The sequence below is a fragment of the Polistes dominula genome, unplaced genomic scaffold (assembly GCF_049000335.1).
Source record: "Polistes dominula isolate Pdom_NZ unplaced genomic scaffold, Pdom_raw_medaka contig_12, whole genome shotgun sequence".
NCBI classification, from domain to species: Eukaryota; Metazoa; Arthropoda; class Insecta; order Hymenoptera; family Vespidae; genus Polistes; species Polistes dominula.
The window spans coordinates 1,342,309-1,360,732 of record NW_028301116.1 but is presented as its reverse complement, the minus strand read 5'-3'; the positions used below and the strand labels follow the sequence as shown (position 1 = coordinate 1,360,732).

Sequence of the window (18,424 nt, the reverse complement as noted above, 5' to 3'; positions counted from 1 at the left end):
GAATAACAATATAATTAAATGCAAAAAATTAAAAAATTAAAATTGAAAAACCTATCGTACGTTAATAAAAAAAATAAAGGGAAAAAAGAAAAAAAAAACACAAGAAAAGATAACGTTAAAAAATTGTTTAATAATAATTCCCCGTAAATTGGATTTCTTTAGCAAATGATAAAGGAAAAAAAAATAATAGAGATAAATACTTACACGTGAATAAAAAGAGATAAAAATAAAATAAAAAGAAGAAGAAAAAAAGGAATACAACAAAAAATTGACGTAACTCATCTTGAAATGGTAAACCACAAGGTAGGCACGTTCCCGAGAAAAAAAAAACCGGAGATGGATGCACGAGCGTCGAGACGCTCGTATTACTTGGATGACCTCGGTGTACACCTCGTATAATAATAATAACAATAATAATAATATTACCGAGGATTTGTTCTCTAGTTTTGTTAGATATTATCCGTAGATAGCCAACGATTCGTTCGAAAACTTAGGTTGGGTTTACATAGTTTCCATTGGAACGCAACGAATATCATGTAACCAACCAGTTAGGAATAATTAACCTGAACGTCAAACCAGTCAATGAACATATGTTACGTATAGAAATATTTAAAAACAAATACGAATATTATATTTAAATATGTAATAATTAATTGTAAAAATTTAATTTATATTGTATATATAAGGTGTAATAAGTAATATAAAAAGTAATAAGAGAGAGAGAGAGAGAGAGAGAGAGAGAGTATAATAAATATTAAGTGTAATACGATTAATAATGTTACAAAGTGTTACGCATACAAAGATAAATTTTAGATTTATATTTTATTTAAATTTAATAATTAAATATATAATATAATAAAATATATAATATAATTTTCTAACTAATATAAATTAATTATTATTAATATAATAATTTATAATATATGATATACATATAAAAATTATTAATTAATTTATAAATATTATATTAAATTATATTATTATAAATATTATTTATAATAATTTATTAATACCAAAATTCATATACTAAATTATAATAATTAATTTATATAATAAATAATTATATAAAAATATATATAAAAATTATTAATTAATTTATAAAAATTATATTAAATTATATTATTATAAATATTATTTATATAATAATTTATTAATACCCCAAAATTCATATACTAAATAATAATAATTAATTTATATAATAAATAATTATAATATAACTATAATTATTTATATAGATACTAAAATATAATAACAATATTATATTTCTTTTATTTCTCTCTGCAAATTATTTTTGATAAATGATACAGTGAACGAATATACGAATAAAAATGATTACGAAATAGAAGAATTAATTAAAGGATGATAAAAACGAATGTTTAATTAATGCAAATATCATTTTTAAATGGATCAAATTTTAGCATTTTATTATACAAAAAAAACTTGTTCCATTTAAAATTTGTGACGCATTGTGAAACTTGAAATTTGGGAGAGTCAACTATGTTCAAAAAAAAAATTGCCAACATGATTCGTTTTCGATTATGATGATATCCGTGAACATAAAAAATCAGGACACGTTAAACCTGTACGTTTCGTGTTCAAGGTAATCCGAACTTTACCAATCACATTTGATCATTCTTCTTCGTACAATTGTGCAATTATATTGATCGATACTCAAACTACTAATTCATACAAAGAACGAATATCTAAAAATATTATTTGATATAACATAAATCATAATGAAACTACTCTTGTAAAATTTTATATTAAATACATATCTATATAAATAACTATTAAAGAAAAGTTCATTTAATTTTGTTATTTTCCGATAAGATAACGTTAACTATTTACCATTAAAATAAAAAAAAAAACTAAACGATGATTCCATTTGTAAAGCGTTTTTTTCTTACCTCATTTTTGTTTTCATTTTAACTCACTTTTTTACGTGTTAAATGATATTAAACGATACTGTTTTTAAAAGACAAATATTTAAGCAGAATCGAACATATGAACGTTTGCTTATCGATATTATTCGTCGTATAGTTTTAACACCAACAACGTTATTCGTTATGTATGACACGTATCGACTATAATACAATAATACATATATATATATATATATATATATATATATATATATATATATATATATATATATATATGTATGTATATGTATATATATGTATATGTATATGTATATGTATATGTATATGTATATGTATATGTATATGTATATGTATATGTATACATATATGTAGGATTCAAGTACTCACGCGCACTTATAAAACGTAAGTAAGTATATATGCATGCATAACGGAACTTGGTATACTTGACTTTAACCGCAACGAATTACCGAGGTTGCGGCAACGGTTTTGCGTCCTAAGCAAAATGTCTTAGCTACCTAGCAAAACATCTAACATATTATTATATTAACTATTATGTTTCATATATATATCAACTATTGTGTTCATATATTAGCTCAGAAATTATTTTAAATTTATTTTATTTTCATCTTTTTCTCTAAGTTATATGGCATAGTATAAATAATAAAACTATATATAAATAAAAAATACATTTTAGATATATTATTATATTATTATATATATTATACATACAAATATATAAAAATATATTACAATATATTTTATTACAAAAAAAATATAAAAAAATAAAAATATATAAAAATGTAGTATTTAAAAAAAATTATATATGTATATATTAAATATATAAAAAATATAAAATTATATATATATATATATATATATATATATATATATATATAATTTTTTATATAATAAATAAATAGATAAATATATATATATATATATATATATATATTTTTTTATAATTATAATTAATAATATTATATATTATTTATATATTTAAAAAATATATAAAATATTATTATATTATATATAATATATTAATATTATATAATAATTATGTATATATAAATATATAAATTATTAAATATATTATTATATATTTAAAAAAAATATATAATATATTTTATATATAATATATTACTATGTATAGTATAATTTTTTTTCTTTATACTCGAATTTCATTAAAAACGGCGAAACATTTTTCGTACAATTCACTTCTCGAAACGGTGACCCATTTTTAGGACCAAAAAGCGTGAAAATGCAAAGTATACCACTGTGAATATCATGTTTCTTGACTAACTGTATATAAACTGAAAGTTTTTCACGGATTCGTGGAATAGTGCGTGTATATATTAATTGATTCTATTTCTCGAAACTTATACGTATGCGTATGCGTATAATAAATACGTAAACACAAGTACAAGAACAAGTAATTAAGATCACTTGATTCGGAGAAATTACATTTCATGAATTTCATACACACGTGGCAATTAATTTTTACAAAGAGAAACGAGATGAACAAAAAATAAATATAACTACAAAATATTCTTACAAACAATCTTAAGCTACGCGGTTGTATTCAAAAATTTTCTCGCCGTTCAATACTTCATGTTATGATTGACTGGTGTAACAAATTAAAGGTTGAATCTTTGTCAAGGAGAAAGGTAATTACATTTAAACAACATTCGATTTAGTTGATTTAATTAACACATTGTAGCGCTACATTAGATATATTTCTCGCTAGTGAATCATTACAAGATATTGTTGAAAAGGATGGAAATTATTGTTCATTTTCCCCGTTTGTTGCTAGTTAGACGTGATCATGAAGGCGTCTAACCAGGGGGATGCTCTTTAAGAAGATAGACATTGCGTAAAAGAGCAAACCTCTGCGAATATCCTAAAGAAGAAGGATCATCCGGGCAAAAATTTTTGGTAGTTCGGAACTGTACAAGTGCAGTCCCGCAGAATATAATTTAAAAATAAATCAACTTATTTAGCTTTTAAATATCCCTCACCTCCCTACATATTTACACTTTATTTTTCCAAGTTTTTTCTTCTTTTGTTTTTCTTTTCATCCAACTAACTTATGCTTAATGCAATAAAACTCTTGGGAAAGATATTAAAGAGGTACGTATACTTAGAATGCAATAAATAAAAAACGCTTTTTTCGGAATTTTTTTTTGACGACAGATTTTATTTATTAAAAAAATATATTATACAGTTTAAATCACATATGTTTTAAGTAATTACAGTTTTTTTTTTTTTTTAAGCGAAAATAGTGAAAAATGAGTAAGTTATTGTAAATTGGTCGGAAGCCCTAAACAAATGAGGTAATCGTGCGGTGAAACTTCTAAGTCATCGTAGAATTATCTGAATCAAAATATGCAAAAGGGTTAGTTTAAGTATGATGTTCCCGTATACTTATCGTCGAGTTTTTCTCAAAATTAAAATTTATAACAAAATGGCGGATGTTTGAAGAAAAATTTTTATTTTGTTGAAAAAAAAAGTTTTATTTTTCGGTGAAAAAAAAAAGAATTAATTGCAAAATTGAAATATCTCGACGATAAGTACACGGAAACATCATATTTAAACTAACCCTTCTGTATTTTTTGTTTCAGATAATTCTACGATGACTTAAAAGTTTCACCGCACGATTACCTCATTTGTTTAAGGCTTCCAAAAATTTACAATAAATCATTCATTTTTCACTATTTTCGCTTAAAAAAAAACCTGTTATTACTTAAAACATATGTGATTTAAACTATATAATATATTTTTTTAATAAATAAAATCTGTCGTCAAAAAGAAATTCCGAAAAAAGCGGTTTTTTTTCGTATTCTAAGTATACGTACCCCCTTAATTAACAACGTAAGAAATCATTAAGTCACAAAACAATTTAAATGCACCGTGATAAATCTTTAATAATCGAACACGTATTTTATTATTAATTATATAATAATTTCCAGTAAATTTGTTATTTTTTTACTAGTAAAATAGTATTTTTTTTTTAAATATAGATAATGGTTATATATTTTCTCAAGAAACTATGTTTCCTTGCAAAGCAAACTAACACACACACACACACAGAATTAACGCGATATTATCGGTACTTATGTATCATTAACACCATGAGGGAAAAACGTCGGTTTCTTTCATTAATCTTAACTCATTATTATTACACTATGAAACCGCATCAAAACGATATAGTTGGTGTGACAAACAAAAATGTTCAATTATTTATCTACACGATTAATCATAAGATACATGCTTGTATATATTCATGTGGAATATTAATAATCTAATATTATTCAATAGTTCATTGAAATATTATTATTTAATTGATGAATTTCAAACTTATGAACTTTGGATTATGGATAATAGAGATTTACTATTATAAATTTGTATAAGTATGTGCCCATAATTATGAAAGTGGTCTAAGTCAAAATTAATAAAAAAACTAGGGGTGCCCCGCCACGCGTTGCTGTGGCTCACAATCAGTCCGATACACACGTCTTTAAGTCAACGAATTATCTTAGACCGCCATCTGTTAGAATCTTATCGAACTAACAGAGATAATCATGACTCTTTGTTAATAAACAAATAATTCGCAATAAAATAATATTGCGATTATAAATTGAGATATAAACTATCCTATCTTTCAAGTTGGATTAAACTACACTGTGCAAAATTTTATTAAAATTGATTCAGTAGTTTAGGAGTCCATTGCGGACAAACAACGTGACACATAATTTGTATATATTAAGATGAGTTTATCAGTTATTACACATTACATTATTATAAACTAAATAAATTCAATGTAATTTTCACGATATTATCAAAAATGAATCGTTAGATAATGTTTGTTATTTCAATATTGCATAGAATTCATACAGTGTTCAAGTATAAATCATTAAATATCTCGAAACAAGAGATATATGACTTAGACCACTTTCATAATTATGGGCACATATTATCTTTAAAATGGTGAAACAATGATCATTAGATATGTAAAATATTTCAATAATATAAAATAATATAAAATAATATAAAATAATAAAATATAATATTAGGTAAATAATAATAGTTCAAAATATTCCTAACAACTATGCAAACTATTTGTATAGAAATAAACAACGCGACAGTATTGGAAAAAAAAACCAAAAAAATAAAAAATAAAAATCAAGTTGAGAAGATGTAAATTTTGTAACACTGAAATTATTGTTGAAGATAAAATAAGTTAAAAAAAAAATAATGAAACTATAAATGTATTTTTGGAATTGTGCATTTTATTATTGAATAATAAATTAAATAATTTAATTTTGAATTATATTCAATTAAACTTTGAATTTGAATTAATTTGAAATTATATTCGAAAGATATTTGAAAATATTTATAAGGGTTGTTTTACTTAAGATGTCTGACGATAAAGAAATAAAGAAGAAGAAGAAGAAGAAGAAGAAGCGAGAATAAAACGGGCAAATGTGTGAAAGCGGATATGCCGCTGTATATGGTGTAAAAGAAGAAAAGAGAAAGAAATATAAATGTTAAAAAAAAAAAAAATAAGAAGAAGAAAAAGAAGAAGAAGAAGCAAGCAAGCTATTTCATCTCTTACATTAGCTTTTTCTTTCTCGCACAAATGACGTCAGAAATTGTCGTATCCTACACGTGGTTAACTTAGAATTTTTAGCACGACTATATTTATCGTTAGCATTTTGATCATTATTATGTTTTACAATTTACATTATGTGTTTTTTCCCCATACACCTCTTCTATCGATTTACGAAAGATAAATTCTTGAAGATGGAATTTTCTTTTTTTTATTTTTATTTCCTATCTTCGTTCATATCGGAACTACTTCATTTTTGATTTAAATAAAACTTGACATATTCATGATGTTTCTATTTTTTAGTTTATACATTTATGTCAATACGTTCAAGTATTTTTATTTTTCAATTTTTTACTTCTACATAAAATCGTAATCTCTATTCGTTTTATAAAATAAAAATATGCTTAGAGGAAGTGAAACATAGAAATGATTTTCAACTATGTTTGTGTAACGTTTAAACAAACAATATAATTTCTTACCAAGATTGGTTCGAACCAAGAGAAAGTTATTAATTTAAATGATAGAGACGTTCTTTTAATATTCCTTTCTCTTTTGTTTTTTTCTTTTTCCAAATTGTCTATAGAAATAATATAAAATTTTAAATTAAAAAGTAAATTAAATAGAAAACACACATATATATGTCTTTAAATTACTTATGCTTAAACGATTTTAAACAATATTAAATATATTAAATAAATAATTTTTAATTAATTATAATATATTAATAATCAATTTTTAATTAATTACAATGATATAAATATAAATATAAATATATATACACATATTACGTGTAATATATGTTCACATATTTCGTATTAACCAACTTAACAATATTAAATATATTAATAAATAATTTTCAATTAATTGCAATATATTAATAATTAATTCTTAATTAATTACAATGATATAAATATAAATATAAATGTAAACATGTATACACATATTACGTATAACACATGTTCACATATTTCATATGAACAAATTTTGATATACTCCTATTAACAAAAAAAAAATGGATAGAAATGAATAAAATCAGGATGAAATTTTTAAAATATTATACGAATGAGAAAAACGAAAGAAATTGTGATTCGAATCTTTTTGTGTAGACGAAACACCCGGGTACAAAGGGATGGCACTGAATTCTCAATGATTTATATCTCCTGTCTACTCTATTTTTGTCGAGATGCAGACACATCCTCCCCCTCCTCTCCCTTCCACCACCACATTATCCCTCATCCCTTTTGGCTAGACCAGGATACCACCATCCATCCGGATGTAGACCCATCATCGGGGCCAAGTGATCCTCCGCAGACGAATACGTTTGGCTCCATTTAGTCTACACGTTACTTTATAACACACGTTACAAAAATATATATATCAGAGAAAATAGTATACTATTTTCTACTTCGAATGAAAATCGAAAGAAACTATGTTCGAGAACCGAAATTTTATTCTTCATTCATGAAATAATATTTGAAAAATTCATAGTAAAGAATATATGATACCAATATATATTATTTACGATATTATATATTATTTCTAATAATATTTATTATATTTTATTATATATTATAATTTATTATAATTATATAATTAATAAATTTAATATATAATAAATATAATTATAAAAAAATTAAACATTTAATATATATTATTTAATATAATTTATAATATTAAATTATATATATATATATATATTAGGGTGGGTCAAAAAAATGACTTTTGTTTTTTTCAAGTGCCACGGAAAAATGGGTTGCTAGACACCTTAAAACAATTCTCACCAAATATGAGCTCTTAATTTTAATAGGAAGATCCTCCGCATCGCAGTTTTTTATTTTTTTTTTTTTAGTCTAATAGATTAAAATTCATACCTCATTATTTATTGATTGTACAGAAAAATGTTCTAGACGAATTTTGTAGGAAATTTAATGTTCTACAAAAAAGGTATCATCTTATATTTTTTCCGTAAACCTCACCATTTGAATAATATTGAAGATTTAAATTTGATGATTTTTGGACAAATCTCATTTTTGCTTATGAATTTTATAACTTGACAATAAATGACTATTAAAAAGTGCACAATACAAATTTTTGTAGGAAATTAACTGCTCTATAAAAATGGTGTCTTATGTTTTGGCGATTAAATTAAGCGTTCAAAAGATATTCATCATCAAACTTTCATGTGTACTGATTTTTGTCTCTGAATATCTTTTGAACGCTATATTATATATATTATATATATATATATATATATATATAATAATAATAATAATAATAATAATAATAATAATAATAATAATAATAATGATAAATATAATTATATTAAATATTATCATTTATTATAATTAAATAATTAATAAATTTAATATATAATAAATATAATTATAATAAATTATAATATTCAATATAATTATATTTATTATATATTATTTCAAATAATATACAATATCGTAGCATATATATAATGTATAAATGTTTATACATTAATATTAATTTATTGCATTGCGTACAAAGAAACATACACATAAAAATAATGTGAATAATATTTAATAAATCGTAAGATCGTAGTCTGCGAATAAGATCGAATAGTTTAGCGTCAGAGTTGACCAATGAAACACACGCCTACGCGTTCAAGTTAACTCGTTTATTGTCAAGAAGACTATAACGTTAATCTGATCTTCTTACAGTGTGATCATACTTTATACAAAAATCTTTTCTTATACTGTATATTATACACGTCATATTTAAAATATACTTTTGGTTGTTATGTTAAATTGTTTCTTTGTATTATTTATGAAAGTTTGTAGTTTGTATTTATTGTTATTCTTTTATGAAATAGTATCCCACAATCATTGGTAAGAGTTTAATTTAGTCTGGTCGGTCATGAGCCTCGAATTCTGGCCAATAATGTCACGGTTCTTCTTCTCTTTATTTAATCGTTGTTTTTGTCAACTCTATCTATTTCAATTGTTTTTTTTAATACAAATCAAATAAAAATATCAAATATTTAAATACGCTTATATCATTGTCACATCGAAAAATCGACTAATTTAATAAATAAATTTATGATTAATGTATGTTCAATTACCTTAAGGTTCTTCTTCTTTTTATTTGAACGTTGCTTTTGTTAACTCTGTTCAATTAACTTTTTTAATACAAATCATTTAAAAATATCAAACATATAAATTTATCACTCAATCATCGTCACTTCGAAAAATCAAGTAATTTAATAAAAGGATTCAATTACTTTAAATATAATAATTTTATTTTTAATGAATTATTTACAAAAATAAAAGAAGAATATATTAAAAGAATTTACAGATTTTAAAATGAATTAAAATAAATACAACAAATAATATATTCACGATATGGTATTCTTTAATAATTCAAAATGTTCGAATAATAAATAATTAAATATGCAACACAACACAGATTCATTTTATTTTAATTCTTTTACTTTTGACCATAACGTTTAGCATATAAATAACCTTTATAATTTACAACGAGGGAACGAATAATCTGGTAACATTAAATTTACATCCTTGCAGCATCACGTCCATCATCAAGAAATGTTGTTTCGTTATGCAAATATTAAATACAGGTAAATATTTAAAAATTCTACAAATATTTTATAGTAATTTTGTATTATCAATTACCCACCCACAATCTATGAAAACTAACCAGAATACAACTACTAACTCATTTCCATTTAACATAGAAACCATGTTAGCAATGTTGCACAAACTTCTAACATATTTCATTTGAACACTGACGGTTCCACAAATTTACGAATTCGCTTTCACCATCGATAAGATATTGTATTATCAATTACCCATCCATAATCTATGAAAACTAACCCTAATACAAGTTTAGCATAGAAACCATGTTACCAATGTTGCACAAACTCCTAACACATCCCATTGGAACACTGACGGTTCCACAAATTTACGAATTCGCTTTCACCATCGATAAGATACGATGTTAGAGATTTTTCAAATCGATTAGAATGAACAGAACGGAAAAAAAGAAAAAGATAAAAGGAAGAAGTAGATATTGTGCAAGTTTTACCTTACGACGACCTTACATAATGTTAAACTTACGTAAAGAAGAAACAAACGTTCGTTCGTTAGAATCCCGAAAGACAAAAGCATTGGAGGATGCTTCGTCATGATGGTTCGTTCGTTCGTACGTTCGTTCATTCGTTCGTTCAGTTCATATTTCCTTATCGAAGTATACATAACTATAATAATTCCTCTTATGGCAATGTAACGCTTTCTATCGAATGAATAAAATTAAAAAAAATAAAAAGAAGTTCTTGATTGACAAATTATTTCATTATACACGTATGAAAAAGAACAATACAATAATAATAATATTAATGATGATGATAATGATATTAATAATAATGATAATAATGTGCAATAATATGGTATTAGTTAATACAATTTGTAATGCATATTGTATTATAAATATAATTACATTGTTATCGTAACATGGAAATTGAAAATACCAAAATACAAAATTAAATTACAAATGAACATTTTTACGTAATAACAATTATATTATTATGAAATATGTTACTATATATATTATTTAATATATATTAATTATATTATATATTATAATATTATTTAATATTATTTAATATATATTAATATATTTGTATAGATATTTGTTTATATCTCAGCATTTACATAATTGTTCAAAGATAAATATTATTTTAATTGAACAACTTGAATTTATTATTATTATTATTTAAATGAACACACATTGACTTTGGAAAATTTGTAATGAATCCAATATAAACTGACGTGTATTTAAAATATATTAACATGAATATTAAAAGTGACAATAAAACGTAACAGTAGATCATTGTAAATGTATACTACAAACGATACATCGAAATCATTTAAATGAGCGGTGATGATGTTGGTGATGGTTAAATATGGTAAATCGTAAACGTGAGATTCGTATAATATCGATTGAAACCGAATATGACGCAGAGAGATACAAAACGATGTACTTTCGCCGAACTTTCCTTTGGTCAATAAATGGCAATTCCTATAGTTAACTACTACCATTACTACCACACACATATACACAGACACACAGTGTTGTGGTTCCCTTCGTATTTGATTTATGAACTTCTTGCCGCACTGAAATTACTACTGGCAAAGTGATTATGGTAGTTTCAATTTTCCTCTCTATTATCTAAACGATTAAAAAAGTTTTTCTGTTCTATTTTTTTTTTTTTCGTTATCAATAAAGAAAAATATTTTGTTTTATCGTAAATAAATAGAAATTAAATTTTTAATGTTGATACTGTAAGAAAACAATCACGTAGATTGTTAGAAATCGTGATATATCTTATCCTTCAAAATAAAATGATCGCTGTATGCAAAGAAATCTTCTCGCACATGGATGATGTAAAACATTACCGAAGACCTTCGTTTCGAAAGAGTGAAAGAGATGTAACGTGAGAAGAAGAAATGATATAACATCAGAAAAAAAAGAAAGAAAAAAAGACAGATTATTTAATAGGAAAATAAATAATAATATTTCATATTAAATAATAATAATAATAATAATAATAATAATAATAATAATAATAATAATAATAATATAAAAATATAATAATATAAATAATAATATATTTTTATATTAAAAATAATTAATAAAATAATTAATATTAAAAATATATTTTATAATAAAATTAAAAAATATAATATATCAAATATTTATAAATAATATTAAATATTTAAAATTAAAAATTAAAAATATTAAATACTTGAAATTGAAATTTAAAAATAATTAAATAAATAAAATTAAAAATATTAAATAATTAAATATTAAAATAATATTAAAAATATATTATATTTATTATTTAATATTTATTAAATATATTACTTTAATATTTATTATAAATTCATTAAAAAGAAAGAAATTTCATAAATTCCAAATCCTATGATTATTTTCGTTCATATCAATCTATCCAATAGTTCTGATTTGTTATCAATATTTTAATTAACAATATTAATCATTTATACACGCACTGATCACGATAATAACACGCCCCTAATTCGTATTATTAAATTAATTAAAAAGAAAAGAAATAGAAGTCGAAAATTACGATCATTTTGTTAAATCATTGTCCGTGACACACGATATTTGCACATTTTCTTCCTTCGTCGTTAGAAAAATGGTCAAATTACAAATGATTTCAATAGTTGTAACAAACTATTATGGCATAGGTTAGTTTCTCTGAGCTGGGTGGCACACCTATATCCTTTTTAAGACCATCCACGCCTCGTACTTTGGTCGATACATTTCGAAATAGTTTGATTCGTACGAGACACACTTCAAATACGTACGTTTATCAAATAATTACGTTTTTTTCTTTCTATTTTTCTTTTAATATCAAATAAATATTAGAAAGTATGTATTTAAAATATAAAAAGAATAGTTAATTATAAATAATTATAATGAATTCAAAACTGTATGCATTACACAATCTTCCAATATTTTTTTGTAATTAAAAAAAAATGTTAAACATGAAATATGAGAGAGATAGATATATATGTATTTATTATTTAAACTATAATTATATGCAAAGTATTAAAAAACAAAAAAAATTGTCAACGTGTACATTAGAACTCTAGGTGTCTTGACAAGTTTTACATAAGTTGCAAAATAATAGACACATATTACAAATACATTGTCTATTCTGTTATTGCACGTCACGAATATCATTTATTTTTATATGCAATAGAATAATCCCCATAAGAGTTCACAATGGTGGGGGAAAAGTAAAATCGAACAGAATCGGTTGGTTAAGTGTTAAAAGAAATTTTTTTAAATAGTAAAAAAGTTGTTATTTTAATAGAAAACAAGTTCGATTTACTATATAAAGAAATTTTTTTCTTTTAACACTTAACCACACAACCGGTAGTCTATTAATCGGTTTTATATTCTTCGAAACAATCTAACAACTAAGTCAACCTACAAAAAAATACAGAAATCTAACAATATTGTTAAATACTTTCACAAAGTTTCATTTAACATTTTTATGGAAAAATTTATATACTAAAAAAACCGAAGAAAAAAACACATACAAACACATATATATATATATATATATATATTCTCTCGAGATAGTTTAGAATCTAGAAAGAACCGGTATAGGTTATGTATTTGCAGCTGAACAAGTGAGTGAGTGAGTGAATGGCTTGGTTAGTATGTTCTAACACACAAATGGTCAATAAAACATTTTTGTATTTTTTTTTGTTTAAAAAAAAAAAAAAAATGAAAGAAATACAATTCTAGAAAATAACAAGAAAACAATACAACAAAGTTTGTAAGGAAAAATATTCAATCGGATTCGGGGTCAGTCAAGACAAGTCAGTAGGTATTCAAAACATCGTATTTGCACTCGAACGTTGAGAAAGTCAAGGAGGTTTCGCAACCTGGAGACACGAATCGGCCAAGCAAAGAAGACTGGATGTCGGTCGCGTTCCCCTTCACCGATTGCTGACCACGAATCGTGCCATCGACTATAACGACAACGACTACGATGACGACTATTCACGATGGTTGTTTCTATTATAAAAATGTTCATGAGCCACGTTCTACTTCTTGTTCTACGATGATGATGATGATGATGATGATGATTCGTTTAATAAAATTCAATTCGTATTTCCGCATTTGATTCATCCCTTCGAACTTTCATTTATCTTATGGTGTCAATGTTCATGTGTTTAGTTGGTTTTGTTTAACATTAAAAAGTAATAAAATGAAAGTTGAAATAAATTCCTGATTCCTGAGAATTTTAACTTCAAATTAAGTTTAAATTAAAAAATTTCAAGTGAACGTAAGACGATTGTTTTAATCATCCTAGGTACATTTACTATGTCAATGTTCATATGTTTAATTGTTGAAGTTTTTGTTTAACATTAAAAGGTAATATTGGGTTGTTTGGAAAGTAATTTCATTTTTTCCTGACACAATAAAGATATTAGTTGATGCAAACCGGCAAATAACAACACGTGAGATTGGTGAGAGGTTAAATTTATCAAATTTAACTGTTTTATGCCTACTTGAAAGGCCTAGGTTTAATCTCGAAGCAAAAATTGTCTTCATTTTCACAAAAGAAAAATGAAATTACTTTCCGAACAACCCAATAGAATGAAAGTTTAAATGAATTCTTGATTCCTAAGAATTATGAAAAATTTAAACTTCAAATTAAAAATTTAAAGTGAACGTAAGATAGGTTTTTTTAATTATCCTAGGTACATTTATTATTCTAGGTATTATTTCTCACATAACGTGTAACAGAAGGACACACGAGTTTGTTACGAAGTGTTTCCAGATAATCAAACATCGTTGAACCATTCTTTCTATCTCTCTGTGTATGTGTGTGTGTTCACTGCTATCGTTATAATAATGACAACCAATCAAAAATGATTCTGTTAATATGAATCACAATTAATTCGTCGATTATTAACAAAACTCAACTCTGTACAAATTACTGGAAACTTTTATACGAAAGAGAGAACAAAAACAATAGTCAAGAGGAAATAATAAAGAAACAATTAGCGTTTCCTTGAACGTGACACCACGAAAGCAAAAGAAGAAGAAGAAGAAGAAGAAGAAGAAAACAAGATGGTATAAGTGAGGGAGATTTTTCAATAAAGGAAAAAAAATGAAAATAAAATAAACAACGATGAACACGTCACGGGTTTCTTTATCGAGAATCAAATTAATGTGATATAACGTGGTTAAAAGGAAACTGTAGACACTTCATATCACCTTGACGAGATTTTCTTACGATAAACGATAAGATATTCCTTTTAATTATTATTAATTATTATTTCTAAACAAAATAATAAAATGTTGTTATTTTAATAGAAAACAAATTCGATGTACTTTTATCAAACCTAAAAATTGTCTCGTTTTCATTTTAAAAATACAAAATTGTAATCGAATGCCATTGATTAGGCATGGAGGAGTAGTATTAAATGTTATTAATTATTATTTCTAAACAAAATAATAAAATGTTGTTATTTTAATAGAGAACAAATCCGATTTACTATTGTCAAACCTAAAAATGTTTCTTCATCATTTTAAAAATACAAAATTGTAATCGAATGCCATTGATTAGGCATGGGAGAAGGGGTGTGAGAAAACTTACCTCGGTAAGTAATATCAGTAACACAAGTAGAGTCCCACAGATCCGTGTAATCGGTCGCGGACAGTCGACCCTTCGCGTGCTCGTCATCCTCTGGCGAGAAGGCCAGACGCGCGCAATCGACGTCGACGGACCCTTCTTCTTCTTCACTGATGTTAATCTTAAGTTTTTATTGTATAATTTTTCTTTTATTTAGTTTTCTTCTTCTTCTTCTCTTTTAATTCCTTCCTATCCTTCCTTCTTCTTCTTCAGCACCCTCCTCAATCTCTTTCTCGTGGGCCACTTGTACACGCACTACACTGTATCATATATACACATCAAGAATAAGATGATGATGATGATGATGAAGATGATGATGATGAAGACGAGAAAAACGATGAATAGGATCAAGAGGATTACAAGAAGAAAAAGATAGGAAAGGATAGAAAGAGAAAGAGAGAAAGAAAGAGAAAGAGAGAAATGTACACCTACGCCACTAAGAATAGCGGGAATGCGCGTGGAATGTGCGTGGCCTGACAAATCGATCGACAAGTACGTTTGACGAAGAGAAGAAGAACAAGCAAACGGAGAAGTCGTTCTTCCGTAGCTCGAGACTTGTGTGTCCGCTATCACGAGAGGTCTCGCCGAATCCTATCCTGAACGACGAAGCAGAAGGTAGGAGAGGAGGTGGAGGAAATTGAACAGGAGGAGAAGGAGGAAGAGGAAGAAGAGGTGGAGGAGGGTAAGAGCAACAGCAACAGCAGCAGCAACAGCAGCAGCACCTGTTCGCCTGACTCGCTGCTACTACTACTACTGCTACTATTACTACTACTACTACTATTACTACACGGTTGATGATAATGATGATGACGACGTAGTAGTACCTGGTAGTAGTGGTGGTGGAAACGTGGTGTACTGCGATGATGATGGTTAGAGAAAAGCCAAGGAACAACAACAGCACTACCAGCAGCAGCAACAACAACAGCAACAGCACCGGTGGAAGAAACAACAGTAGCCATATCCGTCCTAGAACTCGATCCGACCGGCTCGACCAGCTTTATCGACCGAATCACAAATACTTTTTCCTTATGTCCTTCTTCTTTTAATTCTTTTTCTAACTCTCTCTCTCTCTCTCTTTCTCTCTAACAATGAGATTATTTCTGTCAAAAGACCACCGGACAGTCTCTGGCGGTAACTGCCTTTATTCTCATGATACCTGGAATTCGAACATCCTGATGGATTTCTCACCGTTTTTATTTCAGTATCCACGTTCAACTTTTCTTATAACTTTACGAATTCATGGACTTTCACTTTAAATCACCACTCCCACTTTCCTTCGACACTCTTCGATCACGAACTTTGTTATTCTTCTTTAAACTAAATACGATCATTTTGTTTTGTATGCTCCAAATAATAATTATTAACTTTATTCCTCTTGATTATTTAATTAGGATTTATTTACAAAGACATCATCACTTTTATATAAATAAAATTGTTAAGAAACATTATTTAATAATGTGTGTGTGTGTTTTATTTTTTTTAAGAAAATTGTTACAATATTAAAAGAGGGCACGGCTCACGTAGTAGGTGGTGCTGGTGGTAAAGAATTGAGCGAGCAGGTGATTCAAAAGGAAGACTACCTTAACTGAACATAAGGATGACAAAGAAATAGGGATGGATAGTAAAAAAAAAAACAGGTAAAGAGGATTAAACGTGTAAACTACTACTAGAACGTTAAAAAGAGGTAGAAAAATTTGTAAAAGGGAAAAGGAATAAAAAAAGGGATCTTTCCTTTTATACTCTTTGATGAATGTATCAGTTGAAGGAGGACACTTTCCAGTTCGTAGATGTAAATTTTTGGTTACAAGAGTAAACGAAAAACAACACTTTTGCTAACAGCACACGTGTGACGAGAACGAGAACAAATACAAGGACACGTTAACGATTGACGATGACGATGACGATGACGATGACAATGACGACGACGAAAAACTAGCGTGGTTGTGCTCTTCTCGATCGGAGCAAAACGCCGGACAAGAGCAGCACTTTTGGCTTTGCCGCTTAGGCTTGCCACGATGTGATGTTCGCTCCCTTGTCTACTCACTCGTCTCTCCGACTCGGCGACCCCGCTGACTGCTGCCTTTCCATTCCACTTGTTTCACCGTCTCCCCATCTCTCTTCATCCTACTCTAACAGACCTGGCTTTACCCCAGCCGGATACCACCTCTGACTACCCCACCATTACCGATCTCGCCATTACTATCCCCACCTTTTCTTTCTCTACTTCTCCCCCACTATTACTCTCGGCGCCCTCATAGGCGTAGATTTCATATTTACTCTCGGCGCTATTTGTCACACAACTTGGGATTTTTTTTTAATTTAAAATCATCTAAATGATTATTAGTTTTTTTTTATCTCATATATTATAATTACCCTTTTATGTTCTTAGAATATTTTATAATACCATTAATGCTGTTTAGTGGCATCTATGAAATGCAAAAGGAATTATAAATTAATGTTGTAAATTTTTTGATATTTGAATGTCGAACAATAAAATAGGATCGAAATTATTTCTAAAAAAAAATCTATAAATTAATAAATAATAACGTTTACAAATCAAAATAACCAACTAACAACAAATGACCCATTTTAGAATTGTACTTAAAAATTATGAAAGAACCAAATAAATTCGTGATGAAATAATTATTACTTCCAATAAAAATTCCTTAAAAAACCTTGTCCTTATATTGATACAATGAAATTGGTAAAATA

General features: G+C 26.2%; 1 protein-coding gene across 1 annotated transcript in view; it reads right to left on the bottom strand.

Moving 5' to 3' along the window:
* Ptp10D (Protein tyrosine phosphatase 10D) overlaps positions 1–18,157 on the bottom strand; it is a 44,587-nt gene extending 26,430 nt beyond the window's left edge. Inside the window, 3 exon segments of the mRNA XM_089176954.1 lie at positions 15,677–15,972; positions 16,537–16,868; positions 17,757–18,157. Coding sequence (XP_089033080.1) covers positions 15,677–15,763 — 87 coding nt within the window. The 5' untranslated portion in view covers positions 15,764–15,972; positions 16,537–16,868; positions 17,757–18,157.
* Between the last annotated feature and the right edge of the window lie 267 nt (positions 18,158–18,424).